The sequence below is a fragment of the Schistocerca gregaria genome, chromosome 1, assembly GCF_023897955.1.
Source record: "Schistocerca gregaria isolate iqSchGreg1 chromosome 1, iqSchGreg1.2, whole genome shotgun sequence".
Classification (NCBI taxonomy): Eukaryota; Metazoa; Arthropoda; class Insecta; order Orthoptera; family Acrididae; genus Schistocerca; species Schistocerca gregaria.
Window position 1 is genome coordinate 531,997,117 of NC_064920.1, and position 16,849 is coordinate 532,013,965.

At 35.1% G+C, this 16,849-nt stretch overlaps 1 protein-coding gene across 1 annotated transcript in view; it reads right to left on the reverse strand.

Moving 5' to 3' along the window:
* Nucleotides 1–4,012: 4,012 nt before the first annotated feature.
* LOC126355220 (protein turtle homolog A) overlaps nucleotides 4,013–16,849 on the reverse strand; it is a 95,616-nt gene continuing 82,779 nt past the window's right edge. Inside the window, exon 6 of the mRNA XM_050005481.1 lies at nucleotides 4,013–14,605. Within this exon, the coding sequence (XP_049861438.1) occupies nucleotides 14,436–14,605 (170 nt within the window). The 3' untranslated portion in view covers nucleotides 4,013–14,435. The remainder of the gene's footprint in view (nucleotides 14,606–16,849) is intronic.

A 16,849-nucleotide genomic window follows, 5' to 3' on the forward strand; every position in this document is an offset into this window, starting at 1 on the left:
GAGTGCACAACACCCAGGCTTCACTAGCTGATCGATGCAGCACCCATGCAAATGGCTCAAGCTCACCACACTCTGCATATGCTTTCAGCTGAGCATTCATCACGCCCTGACAACACTTCAGCAGCTATGCCCACACTTCTCTGGTGTCAATTCCAACACAGGACTCCAAGGTCGATAACACTTTGTTCCCCAGTGATTCCTCCTAAGGCACCCACTCCCCTAAGACCAACAAAGCTGTTACTATGCAGGTTCACACGAGGCACGCATTGGTACCATTACTAATGGTACTTGTCACAGAATCAGTACTATGTAGGGAGTTGCCACATCAGTCCCAAAAAATTGCACCATGCTAAATTAACTGTTTCTGAACTACTTGACATGGGCATTATTTGCCCGTGAGATAGCAATTGGTCTTCCTCCATGCACCTCACCCAGAAGAAAGATAGTTCATTTCGTCTGTGTGGATCTACAGGGTTATGAACTTTTGCACTATTATGCAGACAATTATCTAATCCTAGACATTCATGACTTTTCCCAACTGCTCTATAGTGCATGTGTGTTCAGTGTACTTGATTGTCGTGAAGCTCACCACCAAAACCCCATGTTCAAGGATGACATCCCCATGACTGCTCTAATTACCCCTTTTGGACATTCTGAGTGCTGTTTCATGTCATAGGTCTAAGAAATGTGGTACAGACTTGGCAGCAGTTTACTGATTCTTTATTTTTCAACCTCCATTCACATATGACTATTTGGATGACATCCTGATTTTTCCTCCTCCACCAAGGAACACAAACAGCATTTGGCACTAGACCAGGACACAATCCAGAACAGTCATGTCGAAATTAACCACTGGAAAACTCAACTGTCTTGCACTGGTGCAACTTTTCTTGAAGGTACAATATTGTCCATCCAACATCCGATTGCAGCAAGTTTATCTGTAACTTCCCTCTACCAGCAGACTACCATGAATTGCAAAGATTCCTAGACATTATAGACTTCTACCATAATCACCTCCTTCACGGTCTCTCCATTTAGTTAATGCTCACTGATGCTTTGATTTCTAAAAACACTTTGAGTATGAGGAAAGTTCATTGGACTGATGATATGATCCAAGCATTTGAGTCCTTCAAGTCTGCCCTCACCCACATCGTCACACTGCACATGTGACTTACGATGCCCGCATTTTTATCACTGCTGACACAAGCGATATGTTGATAGGCGCACTTTTGCAACAGCATATTGGCGATACTACTGCACTTCTCCGATTTTTCTCTGAAAAACTTTCTTCTACACAGCGCAAGTGGTTTAAGTTCGAGTGCGAACTCCTCGCAGCCTATGAGGTGATCAGACATTTTTGTGATGACATTTAAGGGCATGGGTTTACTGTCTTTACCAACCATTGGCCCCTTGCAGATGTCATCAGTAACCTGGGCAAAGATGTCCCTCCCCAATGCCTGTGGCACATTGATGTAACTAGCCAGTATATGCAATATAGGCAGTTCTGACAATGTTGCCACCGATTAACTGTCCAGGTTTAACATTATTATGTTCCACATTGAATTGGAGCAGTTGGTCTGCCTGCAAACCAATGAAATCAAGTTGTCAGACATGCTAAAGGACACAAAATGCATACTGACTGTCGAGCCATGCCAACTACCTGGCTCAGCCAACCCCACAGCATCCAACAGTTCAACAGGAACTCTCTGACCAGTGGTACCTCCCCCACTCCAATGAGCAGTTATCAACTCCCTACTCTCTCTTGTTCATCAAGGCACCAAGGCCACTGCTAAGCTGGTTATCAAACAATTTGTCTGGGTGTGGGGTTAAGAACGGCTGTTGCAAATGGACACAGACCTGTGTACCTAGCCAGAGAAATAAAGTAAGACAACACATAAAGCGGCAGTTTAGCCTCTCCAAAGGATGCCTACATCATGTACACATTGCTACTGTTGGCTCCCTCCCTTACTCCCCTAGGGATTTGATATATAATCTCAATCACTTACCAGGTCATGAGGTGGGTAGAAGCCGTTCCTCATTTCTGATATTACTGGTGATTTGGTTGCCTGTGCCTTTGTCAACTCCTGGATTTTTCATTTTGGTGGCCCTTCTTCTGTAACCATCACACAGTGCTGCAAATTCGAATTCTCACCGTTTGCCAAACTTTGAGGACTGTGCAGTGTTGTTAACTTCAACATCACTGCCTAGCGCCTACACAACAAAGGTCTCGCAGAGTATTGGCACTACACCCTTAACACTGAACTCATGCATTATGGTGGTTTCTGGTGAGAAGCCTCCAGGGCATGAGTGCCTCCAACGAAGAGGACTTTAAAAGTGTCACTTGCCAACATCCTCTACAGTGAACCACATATGCTCTCAGCTGAATTTGTCAAACACTCGTACCTCCAAAACGAGGACAAGCTTCCCACTCTAGTCATTCGTGAACATATTTCACACGTCCATACTCCTCCGCTGCAACCACATTTCTTTCCATGAGTCTTCATTGGTAAAGATCTCACATCCTTCAGTTATGTTATGCTTTGTGACCACTCTGTCCGTGCATCTCTGCAGCCTCCAGAATCAGGACATCACAAAGTCCTCGACTGAGGACAGAACACACTGGACATTACACTAACCAGCAAATGCTAAACAGTCTCAATAACCAGGTGTCTTCTTTTGACTTGTGCCTTTCAGTGTTCTGTCAAAATACTGTCACTGTGACGTCTCCCGTCTCATACTCTTCTACTTCCTATCCCCTTTCTGTAATTCTGAGGTCAAGTTTCTTTCCTTTGTGTATCCATTCAATAGATTCCTTCCAATTTTCAACCTCCCCTTCTTTGCTTAGTACTAGTGTACTATACACACTATACCAATATAGTTGCTTCTATTTTCTTAAAGGATTTCTTTAACTTTTCCTATCTGCAATATCTATCTTTGCCAGTGTTATGCTTGCTTCTATAGATTTGTGTTTCTCCTCTAGCCATTTCCTATCTGTTAATTTGAGATGTCTTCATTTCCTTTTTGTCTGCTTCATTTCTATGTTTTCTTCTTTCATCAATTAGATTTAATAGTTCGAGTGTCAGCCAAGGATTTAAACTGGGCCTTGTCTTTTTGATCCTCTGTTACCTTCAATACTTCACCTTTCAAAGCTACCCACTCATCTTATATTGCTCTCCCCTGTTTCATTCAGTAGTTGTCTCACACTCCTTTTGAAAGTATCAACAACTTCTCATTCTTTCAAGCTACCATGGTCTCATCTCCTTAATTTTGTATGCCTCTGTAATTTATCTCCTTAATTTTGTATGCCTCTGTAATTTTCTCAGTCTTAACTACAGTTCATAACCAATAAATTATGGACAGAGTCCACGTTTGATTCTGGAAATACTTTGCAGTTATAGACCTGGTTTATAAAGGCAACCGTGTACCATCAGACAAGAATCCACTGTATCCACCTATTCATTTCTCAACAAATTCTTTTAGCTATTTACTTGATTAAGGGATCTAAGACTGTTGACTAATGTTAAAAGGCCAATCAGTAAATCATTAACCATAGATTCATCAGGCTTCTCCATAGATACCCAACTGTGATGTGTGCATGTTACAGCTGTGTGTATCGCTGATGCATGCAAGTCAACCAGCAGTGAAAAGGGCCATATTTCGTGGGGGGTAATTTTTATTACATTGTTGGAATTGCAGTTATATTAAAGGGTAGCTCGTGTCTTTCAGTATGAACGTCACATTATCATCATAGTTTCAACCCATGGAGAACAGTATCTTTATCAAAGTCTATTTTGCAACTGGAGTGAATCCTCCAAAATGTGTTGCCACTTTTGATTTCTTTGCTCTTTTAAAAGTAACGAAAGAAATTGACAAATCTACTTCACTATATGGAAGAGATCATCCAAAGTCACTGAATTGACAATACTTTGCATTCATTTTACTTTTACATACAAATAATTTATTTATCTCACATGATATTTTCTTCAAAATATAAGGGACCAGTAAAAAGGCAAACATTTGAAAATTTTATTATAATGTTGCAAAATTTAAGACATTGCCATTACAAAATATGTTACATCGGCAATATTCTTTTTTTTTTTGAAAAACATACCATTGCATATCACTGATATGATGATTATATAATCCAATGCAAATGAAGAACACGCATTTACATTCAAACATGCCTCTCAAAGCTCTCATTCACAATATTACCGTAAGTGTGCGCTGTAAAACCATTACAGAATTATTACCTATAACAAGAACAAAAGTTGTGCCACAGAATAACCTTAGTTCTTCATGACAGGTGAAGGTTCTGGAGTTGTTAAGGGAAGTTACGCGTGGGTACAGAAACACCAAACCACAAAAGACAAACTGCTTCATAATTGAAAGAACTGCTAAAAATCAATGGCAAATACAACAAATTGTGAACCAGAGATAAGATTTAGTACATTATCTCAGCCTTTCACTTGGTGACATCATTATTCTTTTTCTTTACAAAAGAAGGAAAATATTGCTCCATAAGCCAGCTTTACATTTGGTTTTCGGTGTAGCTACAAAAGTTACCAAATAATTTTCAATTATACACAAAAACCTGGCATATTTTTTACATTTACCAAAATGACTGAAGAAATGTTATTACATGCACTTTTGTTGCAGTATCTAAATCGAGTGCCAAGCCAGTACTGACCCTTTTAGTTTTCACTCATTTGAACTAAGGACAATGTTTCCAAGAATGTTTTGTTACACAGCCTGAATTTTTGTATGGTGTGGCACTAAAATTTATCCTAAAGTGTAGTATAAAGATGAGGAGCACCTAAACAGATATCAGGACAGTGTGGAACATCTGCCTATAAAGATCAACAAACAAGTTATTGACTAACAAAGAAGGTGTTGTTATGATATTACAAGTGATAATATGAAGAATGACCACACACAAAACTATTCAGCCTCATAACACACCTAGTGGCTAGTTTAAGGCCCAGGTGGCATAAGTCGCAGCTTAGGGCACCAAGCTGAGAGGGGCACCAGAGATGCCAAAACTGTAAGATTTCTACACAGGAAATGCCACAATTAGTAGTGACCACTTGAGGGGCTGTGTTGAGAGGGGTGTCATAGTGCAAGATTTTTATACAGTGTGTATCACAATTAGTAGTGAAAACTGATGCAGGGGAAAGTAAGTGAAGGTAAAAGGGGGGGGGGGGGGGGGGCAAATGATTTGTCACTTGTGTGGAAAAAATGTTCTCGAACTGGCCCTGAACACACCAGTAGTGAAACTGAATGCAAGATGTAAGTCTCACCAGCCAATAAAGTGGATCTCACAACACAAAGTAATAAAGCACAACAAAAATGGAGAACAATGGCTGAACAAAAAAGATTGAACGAATGAGGGTTACCATGACCATATGGAGACAATAACCAGTGGATAGGCAAATAGACAAGGAACTTAACACAATACAGCTGTTTAAGAATTCTTTTTTTCTTCTGAGCAACAATATATGCATGTCTTTGTGCTTTGTAGAAGAGTGTAAATACATATACTGACATAATGGGTTCAGATTCTTGTTTATGTCCAACAATGAACATCTTCACTGAAAGGTAAGTAGTTTTCTGCACACAAGGCAAAATATTTCAGAGCATGGTATACCAGCAACAACAGGGTGAAGAACTTCTCATTTCTAGTGAAGCTAAAACTGTCATATATAAAACTGAGCTAACAAAGAATGGAGCAGGTAAGTCAATGTAATAATAACAGTAACAATAATAATGACTTGGTGCTCAATTCCTCTTCTTGTACTCAATGTCCTCTTTCTGAACATCGTTAGAAAACTACCTTGTTAGCAGAAATATGTTAATGTGAGTTCTTTGTTCACCCAAACATTATTGAAGCTCATACAAATTTCAAAGATTGTTCTGTGGCAACAAAGTAAAGACATATTGTCCAATTTATGAAGAACTTGGGAAAATCAATATAGAAACACAGAAAATAAAGTGTGAAATATGCTTGACCTGTGAAAAATGAAAATGCACATTCTGCAAAGGTTTCACATCACAAAAAGCACTTTAAGAGAATTAAAAACAGTTTTGTCATTAACCTGTTTGTATTAATAGATATAGTTTGCTTTAAATCCTTGTTTTAGTACTCAACAAAAAACACACACTTTTGTACAAAATTTCTATGCATTGAACTGACACAACACCACAAACTGTGTTTTCTTCTGAACTCACATTCCCCACCAACACACACACACACACACACACACACACACACACACACACACGCACACACACACACACACACACACACTTTTCAATGACACACAAAAACATGTTAAACAACAATATTAACTTCATGCAAACGGTAATGATGAAACATGGTATAAAAAAGTACAAATTTGTTTACATTCACTTAGAAGTATATATGGGAAATCACAACCATATAAATACTTAGCTACGTCATGTCTGCATTTTCATAAACATCAATTTCAGTGAGAAAGATTACAATTGAACATTAAAAAACATAACAAAAACATCTTTGATAACATTTAAAACAGTATACACAAAATATCACGATATTTAAAGCTAAACAGAACTGTCTTTGGTCAAATGATAAATCTTACAATAGTGCATTCTCCTATGTGTTTTTAGAGCATAAAATGACATGCATTTGCTAATAAATATCTTCCCATTGGCCATCAGTTATATGAAGCAGAAAGAGACATGGTACCAGAGATTCAAATTCGTGTATTTAATTATTCCTGACTGCATTTATAGACATACAAGCAGATGCATAGATTTTTGCAGTACTCTTTGAATCAGTTAAGGAATAAAATATAACATTATAATTTTATTGCTGTAACAGTCTTATGAGAAAACACATATCTTTTTTTTAAAATGTAATGAACAATAATACAGTGAGCACTAATTTTTGTTTTGTTTTAGAAAGGTAGCTGGAATTTAAGATCTACACATAAAATGAGACGGAAATTCTCTGACTGAATGATGTATAACAAAGACTACTGAAGGAAATTTACTGAAAATACAGTTTCTGCAATTGATCATAAAAAGGATACTTCTCAATTTCTTTTCATATTTCTGAAATAATAATAAATTATTAAATTTTGGAAGATTTTCAAGCAAGCACATTTTCAACTTTCATGCTATTCAACTGCTTCAGCATTAGAAGCAAGCAAAGCTTTCATTACAGCAGTTACACACAATTCCATTTACAAAATTCATTTACTAGCCTAGTATTTATACCTAAGTATAACTAGTAAAACTTACTAAAAAAAAAATCACCAAACCGAATATGGGGAACGTATTCCTATGAAGATGAACTCAGGCAAATAATGTACAGTCTTCTGTTACCTACTTTGATAGATACATTATATTCCCTTAACATAGAGTTAACTATTAGTTTACCTTACAAAGTTCACAAATACAGCAATAGACATTCATAACACACTAAAGCTGAAGTTCACTCATACAAACATTATATACTTCATTGTGCTTGAAGCTTATTCACTATGGTTAATATGTAGGCACTGGGCATTACCGTCAACAAATTGGTAATAAATGAAAATTACCTTTAGATTAAGACATGCTCCTTTCTTTACATCAAATGTAAAAAATATCACACTCAGTCAGTTTTATTATTTGATTCTTGACTGGCTTCATGCTACAATGCCCATTTCTGAATATTTGTGTGCATGAAGGTTAGTTTTAGTTATATATAGAGCAGTGTTGTTTTGGATTATATCGCATATATGGCTTACAACAACAACTATGGTAACCATTCAGTAGAAGGCCTGATTATGAAAATGAATTGCTACTCTCACAACGTGCAAATGAGCAGAATGCATTTAGTGAACAAATATTTTTAACTAACTCAAAATGCAAGATATGTTGTTCTACATTCTGAATGTTAACTTGTATAAAGATGCATCTTGCACCCATAGTACAGTAGTACACACATGTATGAAACAGTAGGCAAAAGCTTCTTGAATAATTTTTAATGAGATTATAATTATTATTGTTGTTGTTTTACAGATCTGTTACTTAAAATAAGTATTGTGCATTAACTGGGCATTTTTCCACCGTTTATGTTCCAGATTAATGCAGATACAAAAAACCAGAGTTTTTGCTATTGCAGATATGGATGAAAAAAAAAAAGAGGGAGAAGAAATGGGTAAAAGTTATGAATAGTGTCGGCTCAGAGGTTACAAGAGAGGTGTGAGAATTGTATGCACAAAAACCAGCCACTCCTGATTTTGAATGCTTGTAATATCTCTCACTCATTCAAGTCAAGATATTTAGTGGTATGCACAATTCAACAGTGCAAGCAAACAACACAATTATAATGTTCACTTATTTTAATTATTTGTGTATTTTCTGGACATTTATCCAAATGCAATAAACATAATCACCCTGTCAGACTCAGAAAATCTGCCATGTTCTTCAGGATGAAAAATGAAGACACACTCACATACAACAAAAATTTCCCCAGTTAATTCTGGTACTTTCAAGATGTGCATGTATGTCAGAAGATTAAAAGCATAAACAGATCAGGAATTGCTCACTGCATAATAATTAGAGAGCATGTTACAGTACACAAGGATCTGAGGAAAGACGAATCCGCAATGAAACAACAAGAAGTAAAGATTATTCATAAAATGGAATTCAGAATAGTGGTAGTTGCTTCACCAAATAATAGGCGAGCTTTGAGAGAGGAATATCTGCTTCGGCAACTGATCACAACACACAAATATGGATATTTTGAAATTTTCCCTTACATTTCTCATAATATAATCTTGTCACAATCTGTGTCCACAGACACTATGTATGTTTTATGTGCTGCTTGACAAACTGTTGATTGCCAATTTATGCACATTGCAGAAATGCAGCATTTGATGTATTTCACTGTGAGAACATTACGGAAGAAGGAGCAGGCATTAACAACTAATGCCTTACCTGGCTATCCACTAATACTGTTCCACCTGTATCAGCCAGCCATAATGAAGATAACAAGAAAAATCAACAAAAAAACCAACATGAATTATGGCAGACACATCTAGTCAACAAATAGTGTGACAAAAAAGTCAAATGGCTCTGAATGGGAATCACTGCACCTAACATGCAATGCCCTAAAAATTAATGATCGTGTCTCCAGTAAAATTATCAAAATTATGCTGATGTCTCCAGACTTTTTAATTACAAATGTATCTGTGAGTAATAGACTTCCTGGAATGTTGGACTTGGATATGGACATTTCAAACCACTGCAGCCAACAGTGACAGAACAATATCTTTGGTGATAAGCAATGCAACTTGAAATTCATGGACCTAGTGGAGCAGTTAAGTCTCTACACACGTCACGGAAAACTGCTGTGAAAGTTTCATAATGGCAGTTTTCCTCTTAGGAAACTACTATTTTACACATCATTAACACTAATTTTTCTTTAAAACAATATACAAGTTGATTATAGGTCTTTTTCTGTACTAACAACTCCTAACATCCTATCTTCTGGTCTTTCTTTATTTCTCGGGTAAGAATCATATGTCCAAAAATTTAAAAATCAGCAAGGTAAATGTCCTTGTTATATATGTTTGGAATATTTTGTTGATAATTACAACAATTTACTGCATACTCTTATTTGAAGTTTTCACATGTGTTTTTCAAGTTCATACCTCATTCTTATTGTAGCCTGTACTATTATCTACACTTTTCATGGGCATTCAGAAGTAAAAAAAAGTACATCTGATATACCTAAACAATAATCTTAATTTGTTAGTGCCAGTACCAATGATAACAGTCTCAAACTACAAGAAGTATTTAATTTTAAATGAAAACTTGTCAAATTAATTGCTAACAGCAACACAACAGAAAAGCCTGCCAAAATTATTTTTTACTTTTGTTTTAAAAAGACTGTAATTGTATGGTTATTCACCATTTTCTTTTAAATTGCAGAAATATAGTAATACAGTAATTACAAATGCAGCAGATCCTACTAAAAAAAGACTTCTTCCACTAAAAAAAAAGGAAATAAATCAGAACAGTAAAATTTAACTACAGGTGACACCGGATGTAGCATGCAAACAGCCTTGAAAGAGAATCTAATATAATGACCAGGCCCACCATGCATCCTCTTCGGTACAAAGAGAAAAATTGAAGGATACAACTGATACATTTAAAATGAAGCATAGAGAAACGAAAAAGTGGCATTCCATGTATACTTATCAAAAGCTTGTCTGAGTCTCAAGTTTGCAGGTTTCTTACTGTGTCACTTGGAAAATGGACGTTATAAAATGAAAGCTGCATATGTGACAAGTGGAATCTATTATTGATAAAATACAACAGTCATAATGGGCAGAGCAAACTCTGTCAGTCTCACATGCACCAAGTAGTATGCAATGTAAAACTGAGAAGTGAGACACACACAGACATAAACAGTTGACAGAGAAGCACTCAATGTAACTGGTAATTATTCTGTTTTCTAAACACACTTTTGCTCTTCAGTTTAGACAGTGATGATGTATTCCTAAATGAATTGTTTATTAATGTTTCATTTTGATATTTGCTCCTTTGACATGGACTGCATAAATATACAGTTTTTAATCCCAACAGTCACTTTCAGGAAACTTTACATGAATAATAAGGAAGGCAACAGCAAAAACTGGAAGCTAACTGAAATGTGGCCACAGTTTTGTCCAAACCTTTATTTACTCATTATCTGAAATTAATATTTTTGACATTTATTGTGTGCAAGTATGTAGGCAGAAGAAATATTGTGCTTATTAATGGACATGATTTGTACTTTAAAAAATATGAAGCTATTCAGGTACTATTAATATTTCACAGTACATAATAAAACTGTTTCTTAATTGCAAACAAAAATGGAAAAAACAGAAGGATAAGTTACATGTTTTGAAAAGAAAGAAAAACCACTAAACCATGGATTAGGCAGGACTGTGTGCAATGAATAATTCAGTCAAAATAGTGTAAAATATGAAATTATCATTGTTACTTTTGATTGTTTCTCACGTCTAGTATCTCTCTTATTTCAGGGAATATACACATTTTCTTTCAGCTCTTCCTGTCCACCTTCAGTGCTTCTATTACTTGCCTCGATTAATCAATTTAAAAAAAAACAACACTGAAAAAACTAAAAAAAGCTAGAAACTGAGCCATATTATCCAACGATTCCAATTTTGGCAGCTGAAAAGGAGAAGACACTCCTCTGCAGCAGTTAGTATTAGTATTCAACTGTTATTTTTGTTCCAAATAGTATTAGTATGGTAAACATTATGTAGATTCTTCCTTTTAGAGATTCAGTGCCTCCAGATCTCTTCTCTTTTCTCTCTCTCTGCTCAAATAACAATATGCTGGAATAGTGTGTGGAAAAGGTTCACATGAAATAACTAAGAACTATAAGCACCAGTGTAAAGCACCTACATAGAAATTTAAAAAAAAAATCTTATAACAGCACAATCCTTCTTTGTATGAGAAAGCTTACTGCTTGGTTATAACTAGATAAATTAGAATTACAACAGTAACTGTGGTTTCAGTAAAAAAAAAAAAAAAAAAAAAAAAAAACTCACAGATAGCTTGATATTAAGAAGCACTGTGGAAAAGTATCAGAAAATAGAAGAAGTAATATAAATAAAAAGCAGGAGAAGAGTTATTTTTTGATTACTTACACATAATAGATGATAACCTGCCAGAGATGCAGATCATCGAGTAATACAATGTAAAATAAGAAGCAGAAGGAAATGAAAATGTTAAAACTAGAAAGATTTCAAAGCTGAAATGAGACAGGAATGTGATGAAGAAATAGAGAAGAGGGGAGAAAATATGAAAGATAAATGGAAACCATAATACTACAAATAAGAAGGAAGTGAAGGCAGAATTTTAGAAAAAGCACCAAATATGATTAAAGGAAGGTGAATACTGTATTAGATGAACTACAAAGAGAGAAAAAATAACTCTGCAAGAACTTTATATGCTCTAAGTGAAAGTAGAGAATGATTCTATGTCAACTAATGACAGAGATGGGAAACATCAGGTAACTCTGGCAGTACTGACACAACACCAGTGATTTAGTATGTAGATATAAAAGAAAACAAAAAGTAGCAATTTACTGTTCTGCTAAAGCAGATGCTAACTTTTTTAATCCTTTGACATAGATAATGCTCAATATCATATTTTCTATCCATTTTGATGTTCAAGTGTAATATATCAGGTACAGCACACTTCTCAACTTTCAACAACTGCTGCAATATATGTGCACCCTATATTATTTCATTGCTATTAATATTATATTTTATAGCTCTTCTCGTTCACACTTGCATCAGCCTACATCTCTCATTGCTTAACTACTGCCTGCTCATGAGAACCTAGTCAAACATTTGACATGTCTAATGCTAATCAATAATGCACAACCAACATTTAAAAGGGCTGTAAATTTTCTTATCCCTGTAGCAACTGCCCTGCTCTCATTCAGTCTTTTAATCAAAATGATTATTTGTTTTTACTCCCAGTGTCATATAGCCAGAAACTAATCCACTACTGACACAAAGTGCAACTTTTTTTGCCAATCACAATCTAATCACAAGCTAATGTCTGACACTAAGTCGCTAAACACACACAGCACATGTATTTTATAATTACTAAACAATTTTGCAAACTAATTTCTAGTTACATACATTTCATTTCACAAATTATGGGTAACAGGCACTAATACAGTTATCACACGACAGACAGCTTCACAAAAGCCAATTTTCACATGAAATTCAAATCTCCTTTTTTCAGAATAAAATAGCCGTTTATCTTAATTATGCAGGATTTCAACAAGAACATCAACATGTAGGTTGGGAGGATAAATGTGTACTATAACTGAATGCCTTGTGTGCAAGTACACAATATTACACAGCAGAATCTAGCACACACTCATTTCTATGTCATATAAAAGTACGGATGTGTTACACACTATGCATAAAAAACAGGGATCTTTGTAACAGTGCTAGCTAGCTACATTTCAACTGGTGATACACATTGATGGTAAGGAACCGTTCATACATATAAATGTTCTGATTCAAGGCACCTATTAATAACATTCAATTGAAAGCACTACTGAATGTGTCACGGAGATCAGTACTTATGTGGTATGACTACGTAAAAATACTTTTTTTTTTATAAAATACCATGTCAGAGAACAGAAAGACACCACTCCTAGCATAAACTTTGAACTGATCAGGACCCTTCAATGTTACACACCAATGACCCTCCCATTTCCCCCTCCCAAACATGCCAAGGAACATAAATGCCATTTACTGATGAATTTAGCTCAACTGATGCTCCATTTATCTAATACTTGTTTATTAGCTCACCCTGTCAAGATCTCGTGGCGCTCTCCTCAATTACACACAATATTCCAGAAACTCGTATCTGGTGAACACATGTAAAATATTTTGCTGTCATGTACAAAGATGTAAAAATTATGAAATATCATTGGTATGAAACAATAACAACTAAAAACACAATAACAGTACAAGAGGCAATAAATGCACAAATATTAGGACACACAAATTGGAAGATGGACTATATGTCTAAGTGCAAATTGCATTATATCACAACCACATTCTAGATCACAACACAATAAGTTTTCCAAAGACAACCATATGAGTGCGAGTACAATTGAGAACACAGATTATATGTGACAGCAGTGTGCATCAACACTGCTTTATACTTGTTACAATAGCAAATTTTAGAGTTAAATACCTAAGATTACTCATTCCAAATACACATTAAGTGAAAAATACGGAGCGTTATACATTTTTCTTGCCACAATTGACTTTTTCTGAATGCCACACTGCCCCCCCCCCCCCCCCCAAAAAGGAACAGAACATAAGAATAGTCTTACAACAATTCTTTGATAATCTGCCTTTTTAAGGCACACTGCACTGTTGCAAAACCTTACAGAAAATGGTAAAGAAATATTAATTTTCAATGCGTGATAAAAAGCTTTTCAACACAGTACTTACACCCAAACTTTGCACTAGTCTAAGGTTTTTTTTTGGACCATTTAATAAAGACAACAGAAGATCTGGTATTTTACACATGGTCTGATCATTAGCAGGCACATATGACAGATTATATTTCACTTTTGCTGGAATTTCTTCCAGAACTTTCAACATTACTGTAAACCTTTATTACAAAATTTAGAGTAATGCAGCTGCCAGTACGGGCCATTCAGTGTAAACACTTTCAAAACAGTTATGAGAATCAAATCTTAATGACAACCAAGTCTCCCTGAATGGCAACACAATTTTGAGCCAATATAATATACCTGATATAATTTTCATTAAATTTCAGTGTGAGTCACTTCACAGAACTTTTCATTCTGAGAGGACAGAGAAAACTGTTGAAAGTCAATGCTACTATCAAACCCTTATGGGACGTACAATGGTGTTATTATTTATTCTTGTCGTAGCTTGATTATTGGAATTTTCATCAGGCTCTATTTCTTCCGTCCGGGCATCACCGTCATAAAATCCTGGATTAAGTATGATGTTTGGTACCAGCTCTATTATTTCTTGCTCGTCTCGATGAACTGAAACATTTATTTACCCAAAACATAATGACTATTTATAATTATCACTGTTATATCTACAAGCATGTGTTTGTAAAATAAAAATACACACTCCAATATTCAGATGACAATAGAATGTATTGTTGACACAGTTCACTATACCTGCCATATGTAAAAACATCAGCTGGTGCTGATAAACTGTCTTAAAGGGGAAAATGCTGTACTACATGAACAATATAACTTGGCATACTGTGTGGAGGATGCTGTGAACGGGGCAACTGGCAGAGTCTGTTAACAGCTGCTCTCACCACCCCTGTGTGGGGTGCCAAATTGCATTCTGCATGTTGTAGGTAGTCAGTTTCATGTTTAATAAATTATAATTGAGACTGAAGAGGATAATTTTTTACCAGCAACTGAAACAAGCCAACTTAAACGACACACACATTTAAAAAAGGACTGAATTTTTGAGTCTAGATTTTTAAACAACTAATCCCCTATGAGAGAGGGAAGCATATGATAATGAGAAATACAGGGATACCATGAAGGGAAAAACTCAGTTTCCACCTTGCCTTATGAGATTTACATGTAGGCTGGAATAATAAGCTAAAATGGTAAAGATTAATTTTAACACAAAAGCCCATAATATGACTGACATTACATAAGAGAAACAAGATCAAGTAATATTTACCAAATATTATTTTTTATCTTTTCATACCTTTTGTTACACACTTGTCACTCCTAATTTCTTGTTTTCTTTTAAATGAATTTCCATTATTTACAAAACAAATATAATTTAAAAAATATCTTTCTTTTGTGACATGTTTTTCATTTATAATTTTAATACTTCCTTTCTCAGCAAATAAGCACACAGTAAAACCCTTGATGAGACTTCTTCAAAACCCTATATTAAATGTTACATCTAAGTCTAGTATATGTTATTACCAATATATTACTATTATTTAGGTAAGAAATTATATAATTTTGTCAGATTTATGTTTCTTCTGTAATTATGTCTCAAAAGTATGAAAGGAAGGGTGGTTAGAGTAGAGAAATCTATCAAAACATAATTTCAGTTGTGTACAGAAAGGGAAGGATTTTGGCCATGGTCTTGTTATCATGCTGATTGCCATGTCCAAAATGTGAAAACTGGTCCCATAAGGTGCATGGAGTCATTCTTATGTTTTATTGATTACTTTGTTTGTGATCAATATGTATAACCAAAATTAAATAAGAATTATTTTAAGAGGTAAATGAGACCAGCTAATTATTTCATGCTTTGCACATGGCATAGAAATTTTTGGTTAAAGCCCAACTCATTGTCAACAATCAGTAACCAGCATGCATTATTTCAAGCATGTTCAATTATACTGCCCATTTTTTGTTATATCTGGATTAGTAAAAGTTCATGGTGCATTGTATATGATTTACATTTTATTATCAGCTACAATTATATTCTTCTATATTACAGCTAAAAATTTAGCAAACTTAGTAACTAACAACACTAAAATAGAGTGAAAAACAAGAAATTAGGACAGGACAAGTTACAAGTGAAATTTCAAATGATAGAAGTATTTACAGACCTATCAAGAAAAATAAACAAGTGGAAATCATGTTTGTTCAGCTCCTTATCATTAATAATGGTTTAAAACAAAATAAATACCCAAATTATTATAAACTTAACACAATGGATTTTTTATCTTCAAAAGGCTGGAATCTAATATCTACACAAAGCACTTTCTAGCAACTTTAAACTGTGTCGATTCTCTATTTATATCGAAGGAAAATCCTAGCATGAAAAATAATGAATACAAGACAGAACAACTGGCTGTCACTTACCTTCATGAGGCAAAGTGTTTAATACTGCCAATGGATATGCATAAAATTAAAAGAAATGGCATTATCCTAGATTTTGGAACTATGAATTCTTCCCTAAGGAAAGAGGGTGGGGTAGAGTGAGTAATGTAAGAAATGAAAGGCAAGTCATTCTGATCCCAGGACGAGAAGGACCAACCTGTAGTGTAGTTTATAACAATATAAGAGAATTACAATAAAATGGTCCAATTTTGGAATACCAGCTGGATTTTTGCATAAACAATGTTCCCCTACTACCAAAAAAACCTTTATCAGCGTCATTGTGATACATATTTTACATTAAATTCCTAAAATAAAATTATATTTCTGAATTCTCAGGACAGAAATGCTAGTGATCAATTACTGAAGCATTTGTAATAAACTACCAGGGTCTGAAGCATGCCCAAACAGCGG